At 51.3% G+C, this 24230-nt stretch overlaps 11 protein-coding genes across 11 annotated transcripts; 7 read left to right on the forward strand and 4 right to left on the reverse strand.

Annotated features, from left to right (window-relative positions):
- Positions 1-2179: 2179 nt before the first annotated feature.
- LAESUDRAFT_756837 (uncharacterized protein) lies at positions 2180-2611 on the forward strand (the record flags this gene model as incomplete). Its single annotated transcript, XM_040912220.1, has 1 exon — positions 2180-2611. The coding sequence occupies one exon, from the start codon at positions 2180-2182 to the stop codon at positions 2609-2611; it is 432 nt and encodes a 143-aa protein (XP_040766932.1).
- Position 2612: 1 nt separating this feature from the next.
- Positions 2613-2932, reverse strand: LAESUDRAFT_722917 (uncharacterized protein). Its single transcript, XM_040908302.1, has one exon. The coding sequence runs from the start codon at positions 2921-2923 to the stop codon at positions 2699-2701; it is 225 nt and encodes a 74-aa protein (XP_040766933.1). The 5' UTR covers positions 2924-2932; the 3' UTR covers positions 2613-2698.
- A 555-nt stretch (positions 2933-3487) lies between these two features.
- On the forward strand, positions 3488-5433 carry LAESUDRAFT_722918 (TAF-domain-containing protein). Its single transcript, XM_040908303.1, has 5 exons — positions 3488-3691; positions 3755-3850; positions 3902-4642; positions 4702-5043; positions 5104-5433. The coding sequence occupies exons 1-5, from the start codon at positions 3617-3619 to the stop codon at positions 5281-5283; spliced, it is 1434 nt and encodes a 477-aa protein (XP_040766934.1). The 5' UTR covers positions 3488-3616; the 3' UTR covers positions 5284-5433.
- Positions 5434-7000: 1567 nt separating this feature from the next.
- LAESUDRAFT_756839 (uncharacterized protein) lies at positions 7001-7636 on the reverse strand (the record flags this gene model as incomplete). Its single annotated transcript, XM_040912221.1, has 3 exons — positions 7001-7150; positions 7207-7331; positions 7426-7636. 3 exons carry the CDS (start codon positions 7634-7636, stop codon positions 7001-7003), a joined length of 486 nt encoding a protein of 161 aa, XP_040766935.1.
- A 779-nt stretch (positions 7637-8415) lies between these two features.
- On the forward strand, positions 8416-10416 carry LAESUDRAFT_722920 (uncharacterized protein). The gene is made up of 7 exons (XM_040908304.1): positions 8416-8466; positions 8523-9444; positions 9495-9511; positions 9570-9788; positions 9848-9879; positions 9935-10026; positions 10082-10416. Exons 2-7 carry the CDS (start codon positions 8595-8597, stop codon positions 10138-10140), a joined length of 1269 nt encoding a protein of 422 aa, XP_040766936.1. The 5' UTR covers positions 8416-8466; positions 8523-8594; the 3' UTR covers positions 10141-10416.
- Positions 10417-10787: 371 nt separating this feature from the next.
- LAESUDRAFT_722922 (uncharacterized protein) lies at positions 10788-15783 on the reverse strand (the record flags this gene model as incomplete). The annotated part of the gene is made up of 7 exons (XM_040908305.1): positions 10788-10938; positions 10993-11046; positions 11105-12750; positions 12805-13854; positions 13944-14951; positions 15002-15064; positions 15116-15783. Coding segments are annotated over 7 exons (4513 nt in total), but the record flags the coding sequence as incomplete, so codon positions are not given.
- Positions 15784-16056: 273 nt separating this feature from the next.
- On the forward strand, positions 16057-17097 carry LAESUDRAFT_647052 (eukaryotic rRNA processing; the record flags this gene model as incomplete). Its single annotated transcript, XM_040904028.1, has 4 exons — positions 16057-16185; positions 16236-16366; positions 16417-16706; positions 16772-17097. The coding sequence occupies 4 exons, from the start codon at positions 16057-16059 to the stop codon at positions 17095-17097; spliced, it is 876 nt and encodes a 291-aa protein (XP_040766938.1).
- Positions 17098-17378: 281 nt separating this feature from the next.
- LAESUDRAFT_722924 (uncharacterized protein) lies at positions 17379-18275 on the forward strand. The gene is made up of 6 exons (XM_040908306.1): positions 17379-17598; positions 17657-17697; positions 17753-17777; positions 17834-17927; positions 17981-18104; positions 18162-18275. Exons 1-5 carry the CDS (start codon positions 17428-17430, stop codon positions 18061-18063), a joined length of 414 nt encoding a protein of 137 aa, XP_040766939.1. The 5' UTR covers positions 17379-17427; the 3' UTR covers positions 18064-18104; positions 18162-18275.
- Positions 18276-18621: 346 nt separating this feature from the next.
- On the reverse strand, positions 18622-18911 carry LAESUDRAFT_756844 (uncharacterized protein; the record flags this gene model as incomplete). Its single annotated transcript, XM_040912222.1, has 3 exons — positions 18622-18671; positions 18727-18833; positions 18889-18911. The coding sequence occupies 3 exons, from the start codon at positions 18909-18911 to the stop codon at positions 18622-18624; spliced, it is 180 nt and encodes a 59-aa protein (XP_040766940.1).
- Positions 18912-19113: 202 nt separating this feature from the next.
- On the forward strand, positions 19114-22769 carry LAESUDRAFT_542480 (uncharacterized protein). The gene is made up of 8 exons (XM_040902872.1): positions 19114-19690; positions 19790-19890; positions 19972-20209; positions 20260-20388; positions 20446-20751; positions 20806-21754; positions 21806-22393; positions 22456-22769. The coding sequence occupies exons 1-8, from the start codon at positions 19349-19351 to the stop codon at positions 22491-22493; spliced, it is 2691 nt and encodes an 896-aa protein (XP_040766941.1). The 5' UTR covers positions 19114-19348; the 3' UTR covers positions 22494-22769.
- Positions 22770-23337: 568 nt separating this feature from the next.
- On the forward strand, positions 23338-24225 carry LAESUDRAFT_722928 (uncharacterized protein). The gene is made up of 3 exons (XM_040908307.1): positions 23338-23414; positions 23472-24049; positions 24102-24225. The coding sequence occupies exons 2-3, from the start codon at positions 23565-23567 to the stop codon at positions 24121-24123; spliced, it is 507 nt and encodes a 168-aa protein (XP_040766942.1). The 5' UTR covers positions 23338-23414; positions 23472-23564; the 3' UTR covers positions 24124-24225.
- The last annotated feature ends 5 nt before the right edge of the window (positions 24226-24230 follow it).

A 24230-nucleotide genomic window follows, 5' to 3' on the forward strand; every position in this document is an offset into this window, starting at 1 on the left:
AGGGTTCTAGAACTGAGAACGTTCAGAGTCACAGGTGGAAGAGGTTATCTTCCAGCTGCTGCTCCGCCCCTTTATATAGTCGCAGACCTATAGTCTGGGGTACTAGTACAAGGGGCTCCTACAGCTATTCATAGAGTAAATGAAATAGACCAAGACAAATACTAACCGCTGCGAGCCAAGTAATTGGTGAGCTAATGTTAGTACAGGTGAAATAGAAACCTGAAACATGAAGGTCTGGTTTGCATAATCCGTAACACGATCTCATCAGCACAGGCAGCATGATTGACATCTGCATTGAGGGCCGTGATGTCTAGGATAACGTTAAAATGAGATCTGTCGACTCTGTAGGACATTTTACGATCGACTGTCAATCACGAAATGTCCTACCAGCCTCCATCAGCTCAGGCCATACCCTGACAGAGATGAGCACATCGAGAAGGTCATGAGATAATGACGAGCTGGTGGAGCAATCACTTCAGGGCAGACATGTGCCACCGATCGCTAATTTTCATGAAGAGCCTTGTAAGCTTCAAATCGACAAGACCCACGTATGTATACTATCGTAGCAGGAATTATATTTGCAATTGAGATACTCAATGCATTCCTGCTCATTGCTTATCTTTATTACTTGATAAAATGGCAGAGTACAACTTGGAAAGACTGGCGGGCCACTTACACACTGCAGACATTATGCCATTTATCACTATGAAATATGTTGCTTTGGTCCTTTGCCTTTAGAAAACTGAATTTGTCACTGTGGCAAATGACATTGGATATTATGAACTTGAAGCTTGATTTGCAATGGCTTCAAATTATATTCACATATTTTGCCTAAGCCTCTTCTACAAATCCTGAACATTGCATACAAAATGTAGCATTGTTGCAAATGTACATCTATATGCTTTGTTCTGAGCGGAAATTTGTCAATTTGTGGTACTATTCTCAACCCTGTTATATTTTGTATGCAATATTTATAATCTCCGGCTTGAGGCCAAGGCAAAATATGTGGCATCATTTGTAGCTGTTTCAACTTGAGGCCTTAAGTAAGAATATGCAACACCATTTGTCACACAGGTAAATTTATTTTCTAAAGGCAAAGGATCAAATCAACATACACAGCCTGCATAGATTTATTTTTCCACGGGAAACCTGATGCAAACATGGTGAAAATATCTTATGTCTGGATATGAAAATAGTTTGGAAATTGGGCGGAGACAATTAAATTATGTTACGATTGTTTTACCGAAACGTATCAGCAATAGTGAAACTATTTCTCAAAGGAAGATATTTCAATCCAAAAATATGTGATACCGATATGTTTCGGTGAAGCAATTGTAATATAATTCAATTGTCTCCACCCGATTTTCAAACTGTTTCTATATCCAGACTAAAGATATTTTCACCATTTTTTATCAGGTTTTGGAAAAATAAATCTGTGCAGGCTGTGATATTTCACAGTGATAAATGGTTTCAAATGACAAATTTGGCTATTGACGTATGGGGATGGCCTGTGCTTACATGATCCCTAAGTTGCGATTTGGCCCGTTTTGTGCACGGTTCATACGAAATATTGCTTTGGTTCATATGGAATATTTTCTCCTACGAAATATTGTTTTCATTCCACAACTTGCCCTCATTCGCGATATCCGGCTCCTCAGCCTTCATTGCTTTCTACCTCCTGTCTTCTCTGTGCTGGACATCCTCATGTCGCTCTCCATGTTGTTCACCAGGTGTATTATTAATGCATTCGATATCTGCTTCACCGGTACGTTTGTCCACTCCTCTGTGGTGATGTCTGCAGTGCTGATTATGTCGTGTCTCCTTCCTTCACAGTCGTCGCTCTCGTTGTGTACTACACCTGTTTGTTCTTGTTCATTCCTCCGCTGCCGCCTCTGCCGTCTTCGGTGAATGGGTTACATGATTCGCGTATTCATTATGCTCCTGTCTATAGCACCCTCCTGGTGGGGAGGTGACAATTTTAAGCATGTGCGGTCGCATCACGTTATGGGCCTGGCTACTCCTCCGGTGGGGGGAGCCAATTGAAGATCTTGCGTCTGTCTTTCTGACAATGTCAGCGGGTTCTTCGTCATGTTCAGTTCATCATATTTGCTTTCTATTCATGCAACTGTTATGTTCACCGGTATGCATCGTCTCCGAGGACACCGATGACTTCCGCACCATGATGCGTGACACCGGCACCATACTGTCTGGTTCTGCTGCTGCCAGACTGTTACTCGTCGACGCTTTGTGGCAGCCTAATGACTACGATCTATACACGCCACATAGTCAGTGGGATGTGGTACTCGACTACATCAGCAACTTACCGGGTTTCGTGATCGAATATGTCATAGATGCATCGGACGAGGAGAATCAGGAGCAACCGTATCTCTGGTTGAAACAGGGAATGGACCTTATAGCTCGAATCACTGGACCAAACATCCGCGTTGATCTTATGCGTAACCACAATGAATCGGCCTTCTACCCACTATGCTTCTTCTGGTCGACCATCATCATGAACACAATCTTCGCTGACGTGATCGTGTTGGCATACCCCACACATCTTCTCAGCCGTCGCGGTATTTGCTCATACACCATCAGTGATTATCGGTAAGGCACTCACTGCAAGGAGAAAGTACGAAGACTGAGGTTTCTCGTTCGACGACATCCGCACCATGTCCTGCACTCGCTGGAGCTGCCCTCACTGGCGACGGTTCTTCTCAGATGATGGATGCCTCAACCTCATTTTCGACAATGCATGCACCCACACAGTCAGCGATGTTTTCATCTCGTGGTGGATCAGAGACTTACCCTGCGGTAGGCCGTGTACGGCAACAGAACGAGGGCCCAACGTCTCGGCAGGGTCTCGAGATGACATGGAAGAAGTCTGGGACAGCTTCCCATAGCTGCAACATGTATTCATCATTTTACGACAATGCTCGAAGTCGTTCATTTCTTTAAGTGATCCATCCTATTTGGCTCTTGCCTGCGTTGTTGCTGTTCACCAATATGAGGCTGCAGAGATGTAATATAGAGCTACGTTCGCATATGTAAGTGATACACACCGCATCTTCCGCTACTGTGATTGAGTTTTCGTGTCATTTGGAACCGGTGCCCGGCGCCTCTTCAACCAAGTATCATGTCTGCAGTGACACTTGCCGCCACGCGGCCATTATCACAGCAGACATGACGCAATTTATAAATGTGAAAAATCGTGTGGGAATGTCAGCTGATGTCTTACATTTGTGGCAAAGCTTTGCCAATTTAGCATTTAAATGGCAAATAGTGCACATTCACAGCCAAAGTGAAACATTTTCAACATGAAATGCCATGGTTGCAAATGTTTGACGCATGTGTAAGAAATCAGTCGACATTCACACACAATTTCCCACATTGATAAATCGCATCATGTCTGCCGTGTATGGACGGTCCACGTGACCGACTCGCGATGCGCATTAGTGGCCATGGGCGTTTATGTGTCCTTATGTCCTCCCACTCCAACGTATATATATATATATACCCCGCACACAAACGCTTGTATTTCTACTCAACCTGCGTGTCCCCCTTGCACAAAATCCCACTGAACCTGAACAGTAACGAATCCTCCTGTGCTGTCACAATGAGCAAACAGCCTCAGAGAATGCGAGTGCCATCAGCGCAATACACAGGCATCTTCAAGCCGGACATCATCAAGGTATGCTTTTTTTAAGGTACACTCTACCAATCCCGTGCTTCTCACCGCACGATACTGTCACAGGATGTCGCGGAATCTCTCAATATCTCCAATCTCTCAGACACAGTCTCGTCAGCACTGGCAAGCGACGTCGAGTACCGAATACATCAGGTCGTCGAGGTATGTCCCTCCTCCTCCTCTCCGCCTTCCTTCCGCATTGATTCTTACTAGGAAGCAGCGCGCTTCATGCGACACGCCAGGCGCACCACCCTCACGACTTCCGACATCGACCAGGCCCTTCGCGTGCTGAACATCGAGCCCCTCTACGGTCACTTCCCACACAATCCCCCCACCTTCCGCCGCGTCCCGCCGCTTCCACAATACTCCGCTGCGGGCAACGTCTACTTCGTCGAGGATGAGGAAATCGATTTCGACCGCGTGCTGCGAGAAGAGAAGCTTACTCTCCCGAAAGGCCCGCATTGGACGGCCCACTGGCTCGCCGTCGAGGGCGTGCAGCCGCTCATACCCGAAAATCCTCCTGCCATACCCAAAGAAACTGACCATGAGAAGCCCACAACAGTTTCGCCTGCGCGACCGGGCGTGGTTTTTCCTCCCACCCCGCCGTCGTCCGACCGGCCGTCGCCCGTGCAGCCAGCGAAGAAGCAGCAGCAGCCGCAGCTGCTCGTCAAGCAGGTACTTTCGCGCGAGCTGCAGCTGTACTATACGCGGCTCACATCGTCGCTGCTCCCGCCGACGGCGGACTACGCGAAGCGTACCGCGGCACTGGCGAGCCTGCAGCACGATGCAGGATTGCAGGCGCTGCTGCCGTATTTAGTGCGGTGGGTAGGAGAGGGCGTTGTGGGCGCATTGAAGGGCGGGGCGCAGAACGAGGCCGACGGGAAGGTATTGGAGGTGCTGCTTGCTGTGATCGGGGCGATATTGGATAACCCGACTTTGTTCGTCGAGCCATACGTGAGTCTTCCCATCAGCTACATTCCGGTATATGAACGAAACACAACGACTCGCTATAGCTACATCAACTCCTCCCACCCATCCTTTCCATCCTCCTACATTCCTCCCTCCCGCCCTCACACGCAACACAACTCCGCACGACAGCCGCACAGATACTCTCTCACCTCCTCACTCAATATTCCACGACATATCCTTCGCTGCCGCCACGCATCATGAAGACGCTGTTGCTCGCGCTCGTGTCCCCAGAGAAGAGTCGAAGCACGCGCGAGGGCGCGATTCAGGGCCTCGTCGGCATCGGGAAGGAAGCAGTGCGGAAGGGGCTCGTGGAGAGTGGCGGGGCGAAGGTGGTCGGGAGCGAGTGCATGCCTGGCGAGGAGGGCGGAATTGCGGAGTCTGTCATGGTGAGAGCTGTTGTGTGAGCAATGCCACGTTTGTCTCAGTTGATGATTTCGTTTATCTAGGATGCATTGAAGGTGCTTCATCCCCGAAGCGAGAAGCCGGTGCCATTGGATGAAGCCCAAGAGGGCGACGCGAGTGTGATGAAGCAATTGAAAGAAGTGTTGGGTGAGTTCTTCGCGGAGAGGCTGAGGAGCGATGCGGCGTGGGCGAGAGGGGTTTTGGCAGGTGATCAGGAATGCTAGCAAGTTGCTTTCTAGCAGTGTCTTTGCTGTACCGTTTTAGCTTGAATTCGTTGTTCACATTATGTCACAGCGGCTTGTTTCCCGCTATGCCGACGCAGTTTTGGTCGCCTTTGCCTCCTCCTAGTCAGTTCGACAAGACGAATGACCCCAATATTTCGATAAATTCCTTACGATTAGCGTAAAGGTCAGACCGACTCTGGGTGCTGTAAGAGGATATCAAGTCTTCGACCGCGGCAGGCTGCACCGTCATGATATTACCACTGCCATGTGCGGCAATTGAAGCGCTGAGCTCCCTGCCAATGCGGCGCCATGATCGTGCCGGCGGATTATAAGGTCGAACTGGCACGTCCGGCGGGCGACTCATGATTATTTATTCCAACTGACGATCCATCACAGAGCACAATCCAAAGCAATGGTACATTGCGAGAATACAAGACTGATCATGTCCTCCACGACCATCTGCTCACCAGAAGATGGTCATCATTGGCAGCATCCATCGTCAGACAATGGAATCATTAGCCCGCATCCACTTAGTATCCGACCCTCTTGGCTTCGATTTCCCTTTCCTGGTTTTCTCCTTTTCCGCTTCCTTCTCGGATCTCATCGATACAGGGTTAGTAGTCGAATGGTATCCACTTAGTCTCGATGATATAGGGTCGATAGCCGATTCCATGGCATCCGCGGCCTTCTTGAAGTGCTCGTGCATGGAGATCGTGTGCGCGAAAAGCAAATTAAACTGAGTCTTGAAATCCTTTGTAAATACAGGGTAAGCCTGACTATCATGCCCCCCGGAAATGTTCAGGCAGTATCGTTTCTCCTCCTCGAAGTCCGGAAGGTACCTAGCTAGCTGCTATGCCCTCCCTCGGAAGACTTCTGAGGCTTCCCAAATTGGATATCAGTGCGAGACCCGTCAGAGTGATCGAATGCACTATCGGCGGCGAAGTTCATAAAAAGCATCTGTAGCTGGTGGGTTTATATCGCAGAGGCTGGCCTGATTCGTCAGTGGTCTCGATCACACTGGGGCCTGCCATTCCAGCAGCTAGCTTCAGTGCAGACGCGTTCACTCGCACCTTCGTCTGAGCCACGATATATCCGAGCAAAGTTCAAACTCTTGTTGAAAGGCTAGGCGAGGGCTCTGCCGTATGTTACGACCAGTGAATCGAATACCGACTGACCATGGGTGCACTGTACGGCGACACCTCGGCAACACAGCTCATAAAGCCAGTCCGGAGTGACAATGCTGATTCCCTCGTCGGTTTGAGTCCAGTGCGTGAAGTTCATCCAGACATTCCCTGCATCAGAAAGAAGATATTTGACCTCCTTACCCTTGTGCGGATGCTTGACGCCGAGGTCGTCGCCAAGCAAGGTTGTAAGAAAGTTTCAGTTGCACAGGGCGGACACCGCGCCGAGCGGGTTCTGAGCAGTCGACGAACTCTCCTCCATTGGGAAGCGTCGCCCTGCCGCGCGCGAGGATGAATAAGAGCCTGGTGCATAATTCACCTTGTCGTCCTCGGTCAGTCACGACCCCGTCGATAATGAGTTGTCGAATCAGCGTCCCCACAGCTTTTGCGTAGTTTCGCGGGTTTTTATTCAAGATATCTGCAGCAGCGATGGCAAGCATAGGTTCCGAAGGTGCGGTGGTGGTGATGAATCCATCAAAAACGCCAGTGAGGAGGCGCATATGACTGCGTACGGCATGCATAGCGATCCGGATCGATTACTTCGTATTACTGATTTGTAGCACGAAACGGTTTGCGAAGACGGCGAACACATGATCGAGGTTTTCAGGATTGAATTCGTCGTCGTAGATGAGCTTCTTCCTTGCAGCAGGCACAACGTCTGGAGAGTCGCCAAGGGTATACCAATACTGCATACCGACTTCATGAGCGACAGTTCACGAAGATCGAAGGAAACGCTATTTACAGGCCTGCCGAACATTGCGAGGAAATGGATCAGAAGAGCGTGCTCCGCGCTTTTGAGCTCGACATCTCGACGCTTTTGGTCGAAGTCGACGTAACTCCACACAGGCAAGGGTTTAAGTGCACCCGCTAAGCCATACGATGCCGCACCAGTCCCAAAAGGAGAGAGCTCACTCATATAAGGAGGAGTTTGTGCGCAAGAGCATATACCGAAATTCGATACCATGCGGGAAAGTGAACTCGTCTGCGACCTTGATGATCCGCTGAAGAGCGATGAGCGACATCCGTTGCTGAGGACCTTTCGGGGGTTTCGGACCAACAAACAGGCCGGGATGGTTGAGCTCTGTGCATTCATCGAGACTCCGAAGGAATCTCTTATGTCCTAGGCGTTGCACCAATTCCGCGAGCAGATCGAAACCCGGCTTCGCGAGCATTTCGGACAAAAGCACGTGCCAGCGGGCTTCTACTGCCCTCGTGCTGTTGCGGGACGGTCTCATGGCGTACAATCCCGTCTTGAACTCACTCAGCCGCCGTTCAGTAACACGGGAGACATGGTGCCATTTTCAAGCGTGTAATATGCTTAGCAAATGATAATTAGATAGTCAGATTCTAGTTCATTATTTGCGTTGGTCGCAATTTGTCTAGTAAAATTAACATTTGAGACCATACATGGGATTGTGCAAAATCCTACAGGCCAAATTCAAACTTCGCAGAATGCGCGTAGTCACAAATATGGAAATATAAATGTCAACCCCCGCCAATCCGTTATGTTGAATTTCTTATGGGAAGTATAATACTCCCAAACTATGGTTTGTAATATACCACAGTTTCATTGTGGCTATCATATTCTAGATTTGCGGCGGCACATGTAACATCCACTTATTATTGTTAAAGGTTGACTATCTAATTAACATTTGTCACAGCATATAGCACGCTCGAAAATACCTCCATGTCTCTAGTGATTGATGCTCGACGTATCGATAGAGATTCTGATAATATGATGGGAGAGGAAAGAAAGATGGGCGCATATGTGGGCGCCACAACCTGACATATGATTTCCGGCAATGTCCGCACACCTTGATCTTTCCGACATCGCCTAGCGGTATCGCTCTCTTTTCACTCCATTCTCAGCATAGACGGTAAGCACTGATCTGTATCATGACTTGACTGTTCACACAAAGGGACTGATTCTATTGGCAATGGATGCTAATAGGCCTTTCACCCTGATTTGTTTGAAGGAGCTCCTTACGAGCGGCACTGGTCCGTACGTTGAATGAATTCCATTTGTAAGCGCCCGAATTCACTGATTGCACCGTTCAGCGAAGCAGGAGAGACAGCATCTCATGCGCAGACCTAAACCCCCATTGAGCTCAGGATCGACAGTACTGTGAGATGGAGAAGCTCCTTGATTTACCCCCCGAACTCCTGGATCAGATCTTACTCGAGCTCGACGCCCTGGACGTAGCCAGTGTTGCTCAGACTTGCTCGGAGTTGCGCAGCTACATCGATGATCCCGAGCAGCGTCTCTGGCGCAAATTATACCTCACCGAGTGTCTAGACGATCCACGCCAGCGCCGCACCAACCTCGGCCAGCCTCTCCCGCCAGAAATAAACTGGAAGACACAGCTGTTGCGCTCAGTAAGAGCACGGACATTCCTCACTGATCCCGACAAGTGCAATCCAGAAGAACGCTTCAAACTCATGCAGATCGTGCTCGAGATGTGCACGAAGATGCCGTCGACGCCCGGCCTGCTCAGCGATGACGTCTCTCTGAACCTGGTCTGGCTCGCCGCATACTTTCACGGTGGAAATTTCCTCGAGCATGGCGACTGGGATGCGGCATCCGAGGAGGAGCGCCAGCTGCGCGCGCGGCTGCACACTTACTTCGGGCTGACGGTGCGCGATGCGGCGCCGGAGCGGCGTACAGCGGCGCGCGCGTACGTGTACACGATGCGGCGGTACAAATGGGATAACGAGTTCGGCCCGTTCATGATGGACGCGAGCGGATGCGTCAACTGGGAGCACATGCAGGCAATCCATCACATAATGTCCATGCACGTTGTCCGCCCCGAGGACCTTGAGCAGCTCAACGAGGGCACGTTCGTCATCTATCCCATGAGCCTGCCATTCTGTCAGAGCGTCATCTCCGCGGAGTTGGATCTGGACAAGGAGAAGGACTGGGCGGGCATTGCGGGCAAGTGGCAATATTCGTTCTGTTTCTGCGACCATCGCGAGCTTCTCGGTAAGTGAGTGTCTTCACTATGTAGAGCCTTCAACTCAGTCGTCTGCCAGTGTATAACAACCTCAATGTAAGCCGCCTCGCGTGCACTTTGAGTACTTCGTGAAAGCTGACGTGTATCGAAGCAGATCTCGCCAAACGTGCCGCTGCATCCGGCTATCTTCGAGGCGCCCGACTTCCAAGAGATTTTCAGGACGATCGACGTGGATATGCGCGTGATATCATTCGAAACCGACGCACTGCATTGGAAGCGTCCGAAGATCAACTTTGCAGGTGCCATTGAGGGCGGAGCGACAATGATTGGCTGGGTAAGGGTGACGCCGGACGACCAGATACGTTGGCATTTTGTAAGCTCCTTCCTGGCTTGCCTACTGCGCTGCCGACATCCTGACCGTGCGTACTGCAGGTCTCCGGAGAGGAAGGCAACGCTATATGGAGGTTAGTCCTGAAATATCGTGGTCGTGGTCGATGTGGATTGTCTCTATCGCTGCAGCTCGGAGGGAGTGCAAGTCGGCGGAGTAAGATCAAGTTTCGGGGTCTTGGGTACGTGGACGACTGTAGATCACGCCGTTCACGACCCTGTTGGTGCGTAACGCCTCTCAATTTTGCCGTGGTAAGGTGAAGCTCATCGCTGATGTAGGACCATTTTGGTTGAGGAAGCTGCAGCCGGATGAGTTAACTGATGCAACGTCTGAATGAAGTGAACTGTAAGGATGGTTTGTGCTTTCGCTCAATCTATGTGCTTGTTTGCTGCTGTCAGCCCTTCTGTGCCCGAACAGCGTGCGCGCCGCTAATATGCCTCCAGCGATCGCACGATGGAGTGATCAATTCCTGAATAAGATCTTTGCCTCATTCTGACAGTCTAATATCGCAGCGGCCGGCATTTATGGTACACAAACGCGTTGGAATGATGATGCCTCGCGATTCTACTACGCGATAGATTCATAGATCAACCCTGCTAAAGCAGTACACGGCGAAATATCCTAAAATATGGATGATTCTGAAGTATCGCGAAAGGTCGGTATGGTCATGCGTTGCGGACCACTGGGAGCTAGCTAGCAACGCTTCACTTCCAAATCTCATATGTCGGGTCGCTGGGGCAATATTCAGCATTTCAGTTCCCCCAGAGCAAGGTTGCGACTGGATTTTGAATAGTAGATCCTCCAGCTGCGCTCGGGTCCTCGAGGTTGTCTCTTAGCAGTAATCTTTTCGATGATGAAGAGCCATGTTACGTGTCCGTTGATTTACTTTAGAGACGATATGGACATAGTACGCTATATTTGCACCGACTACATACCTTATTGAAGGACACTTTGACAATTGGAACTGCCGATTGACGAGGATAGTACTTGTCATACCAGATTATCAAATCCATTCCATTTCACCTTTATAGATACACATTATTGTCCAGAAATTATAAGAGATGCGATTCTGTAGAGGAACGTGGACGCTAGCTTGAAATGTGGTTGGCCTCTACGTTTCCAGCACCCTAAAGATCTGCGATAAACCGACGTTAACGACCGTAGAGGATTGCCAACATGAAGCACTAACCTGGATGGATCCGCTCTTTAGGTCTTCGAGGCGGTAACTAGCGGACTCGACAGTCTGTATAGTGAATGAGTATGAACAGTAGAGATTAAGCGACTGCTCAGATTCGACTCACCTGCTGCCCAACGTGCTGATTGGCTTGGAAGACCTTGACTTTGGCCTTCTTCATTTCGTAATCCGCAATGATAGCATATAGTGGTTCTCCAGCACCAACAGTCTGATGATAGATCTGCAGGCCCTTATGACCCTTGAACTTCGCTTCGCGGAGAACGATGACATCGCCAGGCATGATCTCGCTAACGCGCCGCTGCACAGACGAGCCATTCTGTGCATAGATCAGGTAACCGAAGGACGTGAACGGTGGTTCTGGCTGGGCGGCGTTGGGGACCTGACTCAATACATTCGTCACGAATCCAATGTACGACCCATCTCCGACTAAGGACTTCTTTGATTTTTCAAACAGCGTCGTGGCGTGCTCGACAATCTGCACACCGACACGGCCCCACTGAGCCATCAGATCGTCGGCGGTGAGGTGAGACTCGGAACGTGGACGGCTCGGCGACTGTGCTGGCGGCTGGCTGGGCGATCCAGAAGGCTCAGCCTTGGAGGGTGGCGGAGGTGGTGGGTAGTTGGTAGAATCTTCGGACCATTGAGCAGACAAAGACAGATCGGTTGTACCGCCGAAGTCTACACTCGGGATAGAGGGTATCACCCATTGAACTTCTGAACTTTCTGCAGGTGCAGAAGGAGGGTGTGGCGGAGCAGCTTGTGGGGAAGGCTTCTTGAGACTCACTGTGCGAGGCGGAGGTGGCGGCGGAGGTAATTCATCTTCGCCCTCCACTATCACGTATTCTCCTTGCGAGTCGCTAGTGGGAGGTGGAGGTAGACGACTGGGTGGCGGTGGGTAGCTGAAGGTCGTGTGGGGGGAAGTTGGCTCAAGAACAGCAGAACTCCTCTCAGCTCTTGGTGACGCCACAGGGGCAGGCGCATGTGGCACAGGCGGACGAGTAATCTGAGGTACTGGTGGACGTCCAGTAGAGGCATGTCTGCCTTCCCGCGGTGGGACAGGTGGCGGCGGCTGCTCGTCCTGTACTTCATCATGCGAGATCTCTTCAGCTTCGCTTTCTTCTTGCTCTATTTGTTCGCCCTCATCGGGGACATTCTCTGGAGGCTGTAGCGCAGGTGCTGGCGGCGGGACAGGGGCTGAACGTTGTGGGGGATGAGTCGACTTGACTACTGGAGGTTCGTCCGCTTGCTCATGCGCTGCAGGCGGCTGAACCGGCTGCGCTGGAGGTACTGCTCCTGGTAACATGCCAAAACGCATTCCACCCATACCAGCTATCCTAGCCGCGATGCGCTGCCTGCGCGCAAACTCATCCTCCTGCTCTTCGGGTGCCTCCTCAGCCTCACGTTCTTGCTCAGCAGCGGGGACATCCTCAGCTTCATGTTCTTGTTCGGGAGCAGAGACATCCTCGGCATGGCCTTCCGCAGGAGGGGGAGGAGGCTGAGGACGGCGCACGGGCGGAGACATAGGCGCACCGAATCTGATGCCTCCCAGCTTCGCCATCCGCTCAGCAATGGTCCTCCGACGTGCCTGTTCAGGATCTTCCTGCTCATCCGAACTCTGAGGGACAATAAGCTCATCCTCTGGAGCCTCGGTTGTTTCCGACGGCAAGACAGGAGCTGGCGGGGGAGGTAAAGGTGACGTTGCTGTCACAGTGGGAGACTTTCTGGGGCTGTGGAAGGTGGGATCTATGGGATCTACAGGCCAGTCACTATAATATACCAAGGAGATTGAGGTTATGCCACACTCACCACCGTCGGATTCATGCAGCACCTCTCGTTCGCTGGTAAGAAGCCGGCTCAGTGGAGGAGCCACAACTTTACTGGGGGGAGCTTGAGAGACATGTTGAACGGGGGCAGGAATATGAGGAACCGGAGGGCGAGATAGCGGTTGAGGTTTGAGCTCAGGCGGAGGAGGAGGAGGAGGAGAAAGCTGCGCGGGATGGGCATATTCTGGCTCCCGTACACTTCCTCGGCGCTCAGGTTGAGTATGCACAGGCACAGGAGGAGGTACAGATATCCTCCGCGGAGGGGGCGGAGGAGGGGCTTCCTCCTCCTCAGCTTCCTCTGTCCCCTGCGAAGCTACGGCCGTCTTTATAGCAACATCGTCTCCAGCAAAATCCTTCACCTCCTCTTCGTATTCTGGCTGCACATTCTCTCCTTGGAATCCCTCACCTTCATAATCATCTACGTCATGATCGAAAGTCTCGATCAGCTGCTCGGGCTCTTCAACCTCGAGATAGGTGACAGGACGCGAGGAAGGCGGACCGTATTTATAGGAGGTACTCAGCGCCTGAGCCTCGACTACTTCCGCGTGTGATGAGGACGGACGTGTGTCTTTACGCACAGGCGGAGGCCGACCCTGTGCTGACTCTGTGTATTCTTCTTCCGGTGGTTGTGGCAATGCTCGAGGAGGCGGAACCGAAGATTGTCTCTTTGATGGGGCGGAATGAGAAGGAGGTGGTGCTCGTGCGATCGGAGGAGGCGAAGCTTCCACGGGCGAGTCGATGTCAATGTATTCATGTTGCGAGGTGTCTGCCTCACCACCGGCTGCAGCGTCCACCACTTGAATCGAAGATGGTGTCTCGCTGGTCAGCTGCGTCTCTTGATCTTCGTACCCACGTTCATAATCGCTATCTGTTGCGCGTTCCTCCTCTTCTGTGACCTGTTGCAATTCGTGTACAGCCTCGTGTGGCTCATGCGGTCCGACTTCCTCATCTGTCGTGTTTCCATGAGACATTCGGGTCACATAGTGAGCTTCCTCCCCGAAGTTCTGCGTCGGAGACGCGATGGATAAGTGAGCTGCATGAGAGCAGATTGATCAATGACTACTGTACAGTTGAAGCGGCCTACACATTACCGTGTAGACAGCAGATAAAATTAAGATTCACCATCCTGAGACGCCCTCCTTGCCGGAGGCTCAATACTCGTGCTTGACCTCACTGACCCTACGCTTCCCTTCCTGCCCAATGCATTAAGTTTAGGCGATGTCTGCTGCATCGGGGGCGACTTGGGTGCATCTGTAGCATGGTGCACTTGCGAGTCTGTACTTTCACGGCGCAACACAGCAGGTTTGTCGTGCGCAGGGGACTGCGATGAAGTAGGGGCAACATCATAACTATCTCTTCTGAGGCTCTGCCGGCGCTCGATGGTGGCCGACTCGGCAGGGTCGAATGCAGGAGAAACAGGCGCATGGATAGGAGTGCTGGCCAACGGGTTGACACCGCCCATCTTCGCGAGCCGTTCTGCAATGCGCTTGCGTCGCGATGCCTCATCCTCATCCTCTTCTGGCTGTGCAAGGGGTTTTGGAGCAGCCACCACCTCCGCCTGTTCCTCAGAGGCGGTCACTTCTTCCACCTCTGCTATTGGGACAGGAACCTCGGCGGCAACGGACAGGATCTCGGCTTCATCGCTCGGGGTGTGCGCTGGAGCATCAACCGGCTCAGCTGCAATACGCGATGACAGTTCTTCTTCGCCTCCTGCGATATGTGCGAGCGCCTCCTCTGCCGACGGCGCTTCCGATGGCTCAGCAGGGACTCTTGGAGACGTTGTCGTGGTCTCTTCCTCATTTGCTGTCACAGGTGCTTCCACGCTTTCTGACAATCTCTCCCTTTGGGATTCGTGCAGTGCAGACTCGCGACCCCCGTGTGGTGAGACTGCCTCCGCGCTAGTAGCGGACTCGGGTACAGCTGGAATACCAGGCGTCGACGACGGGCTCCCCTCCAACACTTTGTCCTGGAGCACTTTGGTAGGACCCGGAGAGGGGGACTTGGCTGCACGTTTGCGCGGAGGCGCAGCACGCCGTGGGACCACAGGTACGGGCATAGAGGCTGATCGCGTGGACGCGGCGGTAGTGGGTTCGGGCAAGAGTAATGCAGGGTCCTTTCCCTCAGAAAAATCTGCGATCGCTTCATCAATGCGTTCGAAAACTCGAGAACTGGGCACATACCTGTGGTGGCATCCTCTGATTGCTCTGACGTAGATGTCGCAGTCGGGGGTGACACTACTGGTTCTGCTAAATTGTCAGGACGACTAGACTTTCTTACACACTTTGTTGGCTTACCTTCGGATTCCTGAGACTTGTCTTCGTGCTCTTCCTCCTTCGAGGTTTCTGGCTTGTTCACCTCGGGTTTCCTTCTGAATACCGGAGGAGCCATTCCGACCCTTGCTCCTCCGAGGCGCGCCATGCGCGCCGCAATAGCTGCGCGTCGCTGCCGCTCTTCCTCTTCAGGATCCGGCTCCGCCTCAGCCGTCTCTGATCCAGCGACAGGCTCGCCTTCCTCGGGCGCCGTAGGCTGTTGTTCTTGGGCATCATCACTGACCTCCGTCGCTGCAGACTTGTGATGTTCCGTCTCCTCAGATTCCTCCGCAGGAGGGGCAGCCACCGCCGGCGGTGTCTTCCACTTGGGCTTCTCGGTGGCAGGCTTGGGCGGAGGAGAAGGCCCACCACCGAACGCATGGAGATTCTGCAGGGCGGCCATGCGCTCCTTCAAGCTGACTCCTTGACCGATGCTAGCTTTCGCGTCTGCAGCGGACATGCCGCCAGACTTGTCTGATCCATGGGCCTCGTCGGCAGGCGGCGGTGAGCGTGGTCGGGGCTTCCAGGCGACGCCTCCTGCTGGCTTCGGCCGTAGAGCGGGAGCCGGAGGGGGTGTTGATGCTGCACCCTTGTGCTCAAATGCTGCGATACGATCCCGCAGCGATCCTGGTTTCTTGGGAGGGTCAGACATGGCTACGAGTTGAGGTGCGATACGCGGGCGTGTACGGTTTGCCGAATATTGCTCCTGATTAGTGTTCAGGCAAGTTCAGTTAAATTCAATATTTCGTATCAAAATAAGCCCTATTTTAAATGGTATGGTCACATGATCGCGCCACTACAGTTTCTGGGTTGTTTCTGGGCTCTCGAAAGTCTTCCTTTTACATAGCTGTATCTCAGCCTAGGCAATCCGAAGGAGTCTTCACTACGCCTTACTCTGTGCTAAAGCAGCTCTCATGGCTCCTCGCATGCCATCGGAGGCACCAGATATCGAAATTTCAGACAATGAGCAAATAATACCGGTCGATGAATTGTCTGACGCCGAGTCTGTAGAGGAGGACGTAGTACCTCAACAGAAAGTCGAAATTGATAATAAGGTATGTTCAGTTCCAATGCTCAACGTGCCTTCCTGACTGAGCATGTCCAGATCGCACTGGAACGGATACGGGAAACAATCAAACTGGACCAGTCGCTTCCATGGACAGAGACTCTGGTGGTATCATATCCTGAGACCATTGACGTCGACGTGGATGATGACCTGAACAGGGAGCTCGCTTTGTATGTCCTGTCTGTCTTGTTGGCCAACCATGCGCTCAGATCTCTCACAGCTACAAGCAAGCCTTGCACGGTGCTCAAGCTGCCAGAGCCCTAGCCACAAAGCACGATTTACCCTTCACTCGCCCGTCTGATTACTTTGCAGAGATGGTTAAATCAGATGCGCATATGGAGCGCATCCGTCAACGCTTGCTAGATGAGAGTGCGGTCATCAAGCGGAGCGAGGAAAAGAGAAAGGAGCGGGAAGGGAAGAAGTTCGGCAAGCAGGTGCAATTGGATAAGTTGCGAGAGCGGGAGAGGAGCAAGAAGGATATGGAGGAAAGGCTCAGAGGGCTCAAGCGCAGTACGTGGACAATACTCCGTTGCAGCGATAACAACAACTCAACGTTATGATTTGACCGCTTGTAGAGCGCAAGGGCGTCTTAGACAACCCGCAAGAAGACGGGGATGGTTTCGATGTCGCTGTCGAGGACGCTATTTCAGATCGGCCATCGAAACAAGCAAAAACCTCTGCGTCTGGGGGAAAGAAGATGCCACGTCAGGCCAGGGACAAGAAATTTGGCTTTGGTGGTCCTCAGAGGAGATCAAAACAAAATACCAAGTCCTCGACGGATAATTTCGGTGGTGGTGGTGGTGGGAAAGGTACGCGGCCAGCGAAAGGAGGCCCGAAGAGCAAAGGACCTGCAAAGCGGCCGGGGAAGAGCAGACGGATGGTTGCCCGTAGCCGAGGATAGATTCTGCGTCATTTCATCTTCGTGGTCATGTTCGCTTGAGCTCTATCGGCAGCTCTTACTACGTCCTCGTTATTACGCTTGTTGTTGCCTTCTACCGAAGCTTGTGCTTGCAATGACCGGATTGCACCTGGTTCTGATACAAGCAAGGGATGTGCGATTGCTGTTACTTAGTCTAAATCGAAATACTGTAGGAAGCGCAACGAACAAGTACTACGGAGCTTTCTAGCGAAATTCCCACAGTTATAAAGGTGGCCGTCGGCTCGAGACCGAGACCCCCACATCCTCTCTCACCTCGTTCCCATTTGCATCTCTGCTCGCTGCGCCTGCGACATGTCGAGCTATAGTGCGTCGCCACCACCTCTGAGTAGCGGGTACGCCTCTCCAGCCCCCTTGTCTACGACACCGCCTGTCCCGAAAGCTCATACACACCCGAAACCTAAACCGACTAATATCTTCTCTAATGACGGCTCGTTCCTAGAGCGCTTCCAGCGCCTCAAGAAGGCATGCATACGCGCATTATAAGATCTGCACACGCTGCTGAGCTGAAGGTTTTGTACAGGACGAGGAAGAGAAGAAGGAACAAGAAGATACAGTCGCAAGGTTAGTCGCTATACAATGTCTATGTATGCGAATTTTTCATGAATCGTCTTCACAGGAAACGAACCTTTGACGAGCGATTTGTGAGTTACTTGTATATGATGCACCATTGCCTCATTCCTCATAGATTTCTTCTCAGAAAAAGCGGGGCAAGCGCCCTCCTCCTGATGCTCAGAACTCAACTCCTGCCACAGAGCCTCCCGTGAAGAAGTCGAAAGTGGATACACCAATGAGTGAGCTATATTATGCAGAATTATCATTTGGTCATGTCTCACCAACCTCACAGCTCAGTATGAGAAAGAGGTCAAGAGCTACGCTGGTCGTAGCCTAAAGGACGACGGTATTGGCGTCCGACCGCTTGTCAAATAATCTATATGGACTGACAATGTCGTTTTATGGACTTTTATCTGGTGCGTTTGCTCCTTTTTGCATAGTCCCTCGTTTGTGGAATTGCGCTGATTGCGTAGATCGACATGGCCGTCTACTACCTTCCTTGAGTATTTCCGTAAGACAGTCGTATTTTATTTTTCCCCTTCGTGACAATGTGACGATGCCATCTGCCTTAAACGTTTCGGCGCGGTTGCGTATATTGTTTGAAATGAACAACACCGCACGTATTTCGCGAGGGAATGTTGAGCTGTCCGTCAGCAGAGAAGTGAGTCTGCATGAGCATAGCGAAGGACTGCGTTTGGAAATGCGGGGAAGCATTAGTTGGTAGCATCAGGTGTCACCGTGTGCAGGGTGAACCAGTTTTGGTGACGCACTGTATCATGGAGCATCAGTCCTGATTCCTATAGCTAACCGTCGATTCAGCCATCCCGAACGCACTTACGGCAAGACTTATATTGCTGTGCCAACGTAATGCAAGGCTATATCAACTTGACAGTGCAAACGTATGAGTTCCGTAGCGGTACAGGAGCATGAGCTTCAGCCCTTTGCGGACTTCTTGCTCTCCACGAAAAGTACGCGAGCTTTCACTGAGGTGTGAATGAATACCTTGAGGTTAATGTGACATTGTTGCAGCATGCGCACCTCTCGGATCATACTTCACAGCAGCTAGCCTAGGTCCCACACGCAGCCGCTGCGTCGTATAGAAATAGCCCGTTTTGGCTGTCGAAATCATCCGAACAATAATAGTTCTGTGGTGCAAAAGATATAGGTAATGCCTCATACATGATGGAACTGCAGACGTACCGTGCTTTTGACTTGGGCGCCATGGTGTCTCGCAGTTGAGTTGGGCGGAGGTCAGACTTGAAGCGGTAGCGCTCACTGAGTGACCGCTGTCACAGCCTGTTACTTTATCACATGATCGTGACAAATGTTGGTCTGTTCCGGCCGCCACAAGCGCGTTTGAAGATTCGTTCTCAGACTTTCTGGTGCGTCTTCCCATGCATAACATCCACACGCCACGCTCAACATTTCTGATATTGATTGCACATTTTTCTGGCTCGAAAGAGGCATCAAGAAGAGCCAGTGAAACGTGGCCTATGGTCAAATTAACTGAACGCCACATCATCAATTACTCGAACGAAGACAAGGCCACCGCCACGACTGAATCAAGCGTCTACAAAACTCCCTTCATTAAGTGCATATACCCACTAAGCACTTTATACAGCTTCAAGGACGCGCTTTTTTACCTGCAAGACGTCCAGAAATGCCACCGGCGACCCCGTACAACTCCGTCGTACGCCCCTATCGTATTCGTGTGGACGACTTCTCTGCACCGGCCGACCCTCATGCGAAGCAACCTCTGTATCTCTTATCACACACTCACACTGACCATCTGTACGGATTGTCCGCTCGCTCCTTCTCTGGCAACGTAATATGCTCTTATGATGCCAAAGAGATGCTTTTGAAGCATGAAGTTTATATCGAGAGAGCACTCAAGGACACGGAAGTCAGGGCAGAGCCTGTTCGGACATTCAGCCACTTGAAGATCAACCCAAGAAGACTCCAGGATGGTGGGATTGACTACACGGGTTCCAGAGATTTGTTGGTCAGTTACCGTCACTAACGCTCGTCTGTTTCGTCAAGTGTTCAGACGCTTGGATGTATATTGAGAGATTATGATTCTGATGCTGGTATAAATTTTCAGACGACGATTCCTTTGAATACGCCTACAGAAATTCAGATCGACGATCAAGAACGAGTGACGATTACTGCATTCGACGCAAATCATTGCCCAGGATCCGTGATGTAGGTTCATCATCACGTTCACCAAGCCCTTTGGGTCATACTCAATCACATCACGATACCGATTCGAAAATGTATCCACAGGTTCTTGATAGAAGGTCAATATGGCGCTGTGCTTCACACCGGTGACTTCAGAGCAGAGCCATGGTTTCTCGACTCGCTCAGGAAGAACCCGTATTTGCAGAAGTATCTAGTCCCTCCGGAGATTGAAGTGCCAGAGCACAAGTCCGCAACAGAGGAAAGACATACGTTCAATCAAACACTCAATGCCATTCATCTTGACACTGCATGCCTCTTGAGTATCATTAACGTTCCGACCAAGGTATGGTGTCTGTTTGTCATTTATCCCCGTTACTCAAGCCATAAGTCCAGGACGACGCAACCTCCGGGCTTCTTTCTTTGATGGGTCTTCTTCCCGTGACGACGCTATTCTTTATCAATGCCTGGACATGGGGATATGAAGACGTCTTGAAGGCCATCGCTAGAGCCTTTAACAGTCCAGTACGCCCGCGAATGTAATTTCCTATCTGTTTCATGCCAATCGCAGTCTTTCTGTAGATTCATGTCGATCGCTATAAGCATGCGGTCCTCTCACGCATACGTGGCGATCCGCTGCTGCGGTCCATCATCACATCTGATCCTAGCGGCACGCGATTTCACGCTTGTGAACGCTTTGACCGATGCGAGTACGTCAGCGTGGACGGTAATGGTGTTCTTTCCCCTAGGGGTGTGGCCGCAACACTGAGCAAGACGGGCAAGCACGTTGTGTACATCAATCCCGTCACAATGGGCGCCACGAGCTGGGACCTCTATTTAAAGGAAACAAAGGCGAAGTTGGCTCAAGGCCAGATCATCAACCATCTCGTAAGTATTCGATAATTAGACGGAAAAATCAGCTGACATACTGTCTCACTGCAGTTGGTGCCCCTTTCGCGACATTCGCCCCTGCCAGAACTGAGAGCGTTCGTCTCCATGTTCAAACCGAAATGTGTGATCCCGAACACTCTCGATCCGACGCTCAAAGGACTGGATTGGGCGTGCATCCCTCAGATGTTTTCAGGTTGTTTCCGTTCAGATGATCGTCATGATGCCGAGCGGGATGCCTTGGTTGCAAATTTGAAGGCTAAGGAGCTGGTTGAGGCGTTGTCTGCAACAGACCAAGACGATAGGGACGTCGCTTTGAAGAACCTCGAAGGAGAAGGTGCACTTGAGGTGGCAATGAGATGGGCCGAGAACAGCAAGACCAAGAGAAAGCTGGAGGTGATGAAGGAATATCTCATAGGTGTAGAGAGGGTCCTCGTCGATCGTATTCTGAATGGCAGCCATCGAGGTTCTCGTGGTGCTGGCAGCAGTGACTCGAAATCTCCGTCGCAGTCAAGGCTCACTGGACAGGGAAGTGCGAACAACGTGGCCGCGACACGGACTTTTCAGGGTCGGGCCACCAGGGCTGAAACAGAAAGGGCGATGGCACTACTTCGGCCCAATATTCCCCGAAGACCTTATCAAAGTGACGAGGATACGGAAGATTCAGATGCTGAAGACGAACGAGGACGGACCGCACATTACCTGTTCGCCGAACAAGCGGGTGTTTTTTCGGACCATCCCCTCAATGTGTCGGAGGATACCTCCCCTTTGATAAGTCCTGTTCGAAAGTCGCCCGCAGCCGCTCAAGACGCCCTTACACAAACGCCGGCTCGGTCGTCGGAACGTCCGCCTCTTACACCAGAAAGCCCTCACACTCCAACGGGTAAAGAACCTGAAAAATTGTCCGCTTCTCCTATGCAAGATTTGGAAGTACATAAGAAGTCAGGCAATGCGATGAAACGGAAGAGGACAATATCTTCCACGAGAATCCAGGATACGAAAGGTATTAGCGGCCGTACTACTTCTGGACAAGGCAATGGACTGACCATGTCAGTCTCAATGAGCGTGAGCTCGATGCAGGTAGTCGCGGAGGAGTATTTTGGAACGTCAGGAAGCCCGTTGCTCGATAAGCGAAATCTTATACAGAGTTCGCCGACGACTAAGTCGCAAACTGAGAAAACTGAGAAGGAAGGTCACCGCTCGAAACGGCCCAGAATTGCTGAAGACTCCAAAAATGTTACGCTGCGTGACGATACGACAGTTACATTTGTCCAGAAACATGCTGTCAAGCTAAGCAACGCAACCATCCCTAAGCCGTCCGGAAAGCGGAAGATCAAAGGTCGTGTTCATTCAATGAATGATCCTGAGGTCAATGCTTCAAAATGTGCTTCAAACGCACCTGTTACCGATGCTTCTGTCTTATCGCTACAGTATACAAGACCAGTCAAGTTCAACAGTGCACTTGCGAAGTTGAAACCCCGCTGGCGCAAGGTAGCAGAGAAACTCGCCCATGCGCTTGGTCGGCAAGCTCCTGAAGTAAACGAGACGGCTTCCTCTATGCAGCTTCCAACGCATCACGCCTACGCGTCCGTCTCGGTTGAAGCACCAGGGATTCTCTCAAAGTCTGCAGCATCAGGTGCCCGTAAATATGCGTTTCCTGACAGACTACCTTTCCAAGATGACGTAACAGCCGGATCGGTACAGGTAAAGATGGATATGAATCGAACTCGCCAAGTCTATGAAGATATCAAGTATAGGGTAGGTCGAGGCGAGAGACCCGGCCTCGTCATCCCGCGTCTTCAGTGTCTGGACAGCCAAAGCGAACAAGGCCGGCGAACGCAAGCGATGGAAGCTTTGCTGAGTTAATATCATTATACTTACTTATTTTTTACTTTACGAAGTGTTCCAGTGTAGAATTCAATGTGCTAGAATTCATTTGAGCTAATCGCCCTTGCAGCAAGGTCATTCTTGGATACCTTCCTTTTATGGATAAGTTCCGAGCGGTGCCACATTTTCACGCCGTGCTAATTCCGATATCGGTACGAAACCACTTCTTTGGCCATATTTTCGAATCATATCTGTCGGAACATGTCATCGCAGCGGCTTCTTCGCCACGCTGGACTATGCCGGCTTCTCAATAGCCCCAAACCTTGTGGAAAGTCCTTGAGGGCAATCCCGCATATCTTGAACCGCCTGAGAGTTTCTGCCGGTGTAAAGCTACCTTACCTCCATTCTGGTATTATCACTAGCGAGACTGTGCTCTACAATGGTCTTTCCTTGTTGCAGCCATCATCCGATGCACCTTCGGCATGGCTCGCTATAGCTGCGATAGTTGGCCTGCCTATCGTGCTATGGACGTACAAGGTCAGCCCTTTGCGTTGCAGTAGTGAAATCAGCTGAACTGTTCCCTTGAGTGCTTGATGATGGTCATATTTCAACGTAAAATCATTTACATGGGTGCGTCATCTTCTACTGCTAACTTATCTCTGTCTTGATGGATCTCCATCAATTCTGCGAGTCAACAGGATATGTTCCTCCTGGATCACGAAGTGAAAGACTGGGTGTTGATGTGCGAGTTCCCAAGGGCTTGCAGTGCGAAGAGATCCAAATACAAAGTGACAAGCGCATCAAGCTATGCGGCATCAAAGTCGAGAGGGAGTCTGCTAGTACCGAGGTTAGCAAGCCTGACATTGTCCTCATTTATCTCCAAGGTACTTTACCCGCAACCTCGAAAACGATGCGCTGAGCTGGTTATAGGAAATGCCGGCAACTCTTTAGCACGTTTACCCGTCTTTCAGAGGCTTCTCTTAGGCATGCCGTTCGCTCAAGCACCTCGACAGCGCGTGTCTGTCGTGGCGGCAGCACCGCGCTCCTACTGGCGATCATCATCACGGACGCCGACAGAGCGTGGAATATTGACCGATTACACGCACGTCCTATCGTATACTGTCAATCGCTACCCTGATGTACCGATAGTGCTTTACGGGCATTCGCTTGGTGGCGCGATCGCAGTTTGTCTCACTGCCCAGCTGAAGGCTTCCGACTACCCCACCGTTAAGGGGCTCATTCTGGAAAATCCGTTTGCTTCCATTCCAGGCATGGTGCGGGCCTTATATCCTCAGCGATGGCTTCCCTACCGTTACCTCGCACCTCTCACGTTCGACAAATGGGATGCTGTTGCCGCAATGCGGTCCGTGGACGTTAGGCATGATAGCTTGCTCGCACGACTATCAACGAACATGCTTGTTCTTCTCAGTGAGAAGGATGAGATCGTGCCGACGTCTATGGGAGACGACATCTATCAAGCTAGTAAAACTCTCAAAATCGCTAATAAAGGATTGCCAACTCACCCGTTGCGACGGAGGGTCGTAATCCGCGATGCCCTGCATCAAGATGCTTGGACGACACGGCAATGGGTCGCAGAGGTTACCAGCTATTTGGAGCAAATCAGTCAGCCGACAGACAAAGTATGTGATAGA

The sequence above is a fragment of the Laetiporus sulphureus genome (genome assembly GCF_001632365.1).
Source record: "Laetiporus sulphureus 93-53 unplaced genomic scaffold LAESUscaffold_8, whole genome shotgun sequence".
NCBI classification, from domain to species: domain Eukaryota; kingdom Fungi; phylum Basidiomycota; class Agaricomycetes; order Polyporales; family Laetiporaceae; genus Laetiporus; species Laetiporus sulphureus.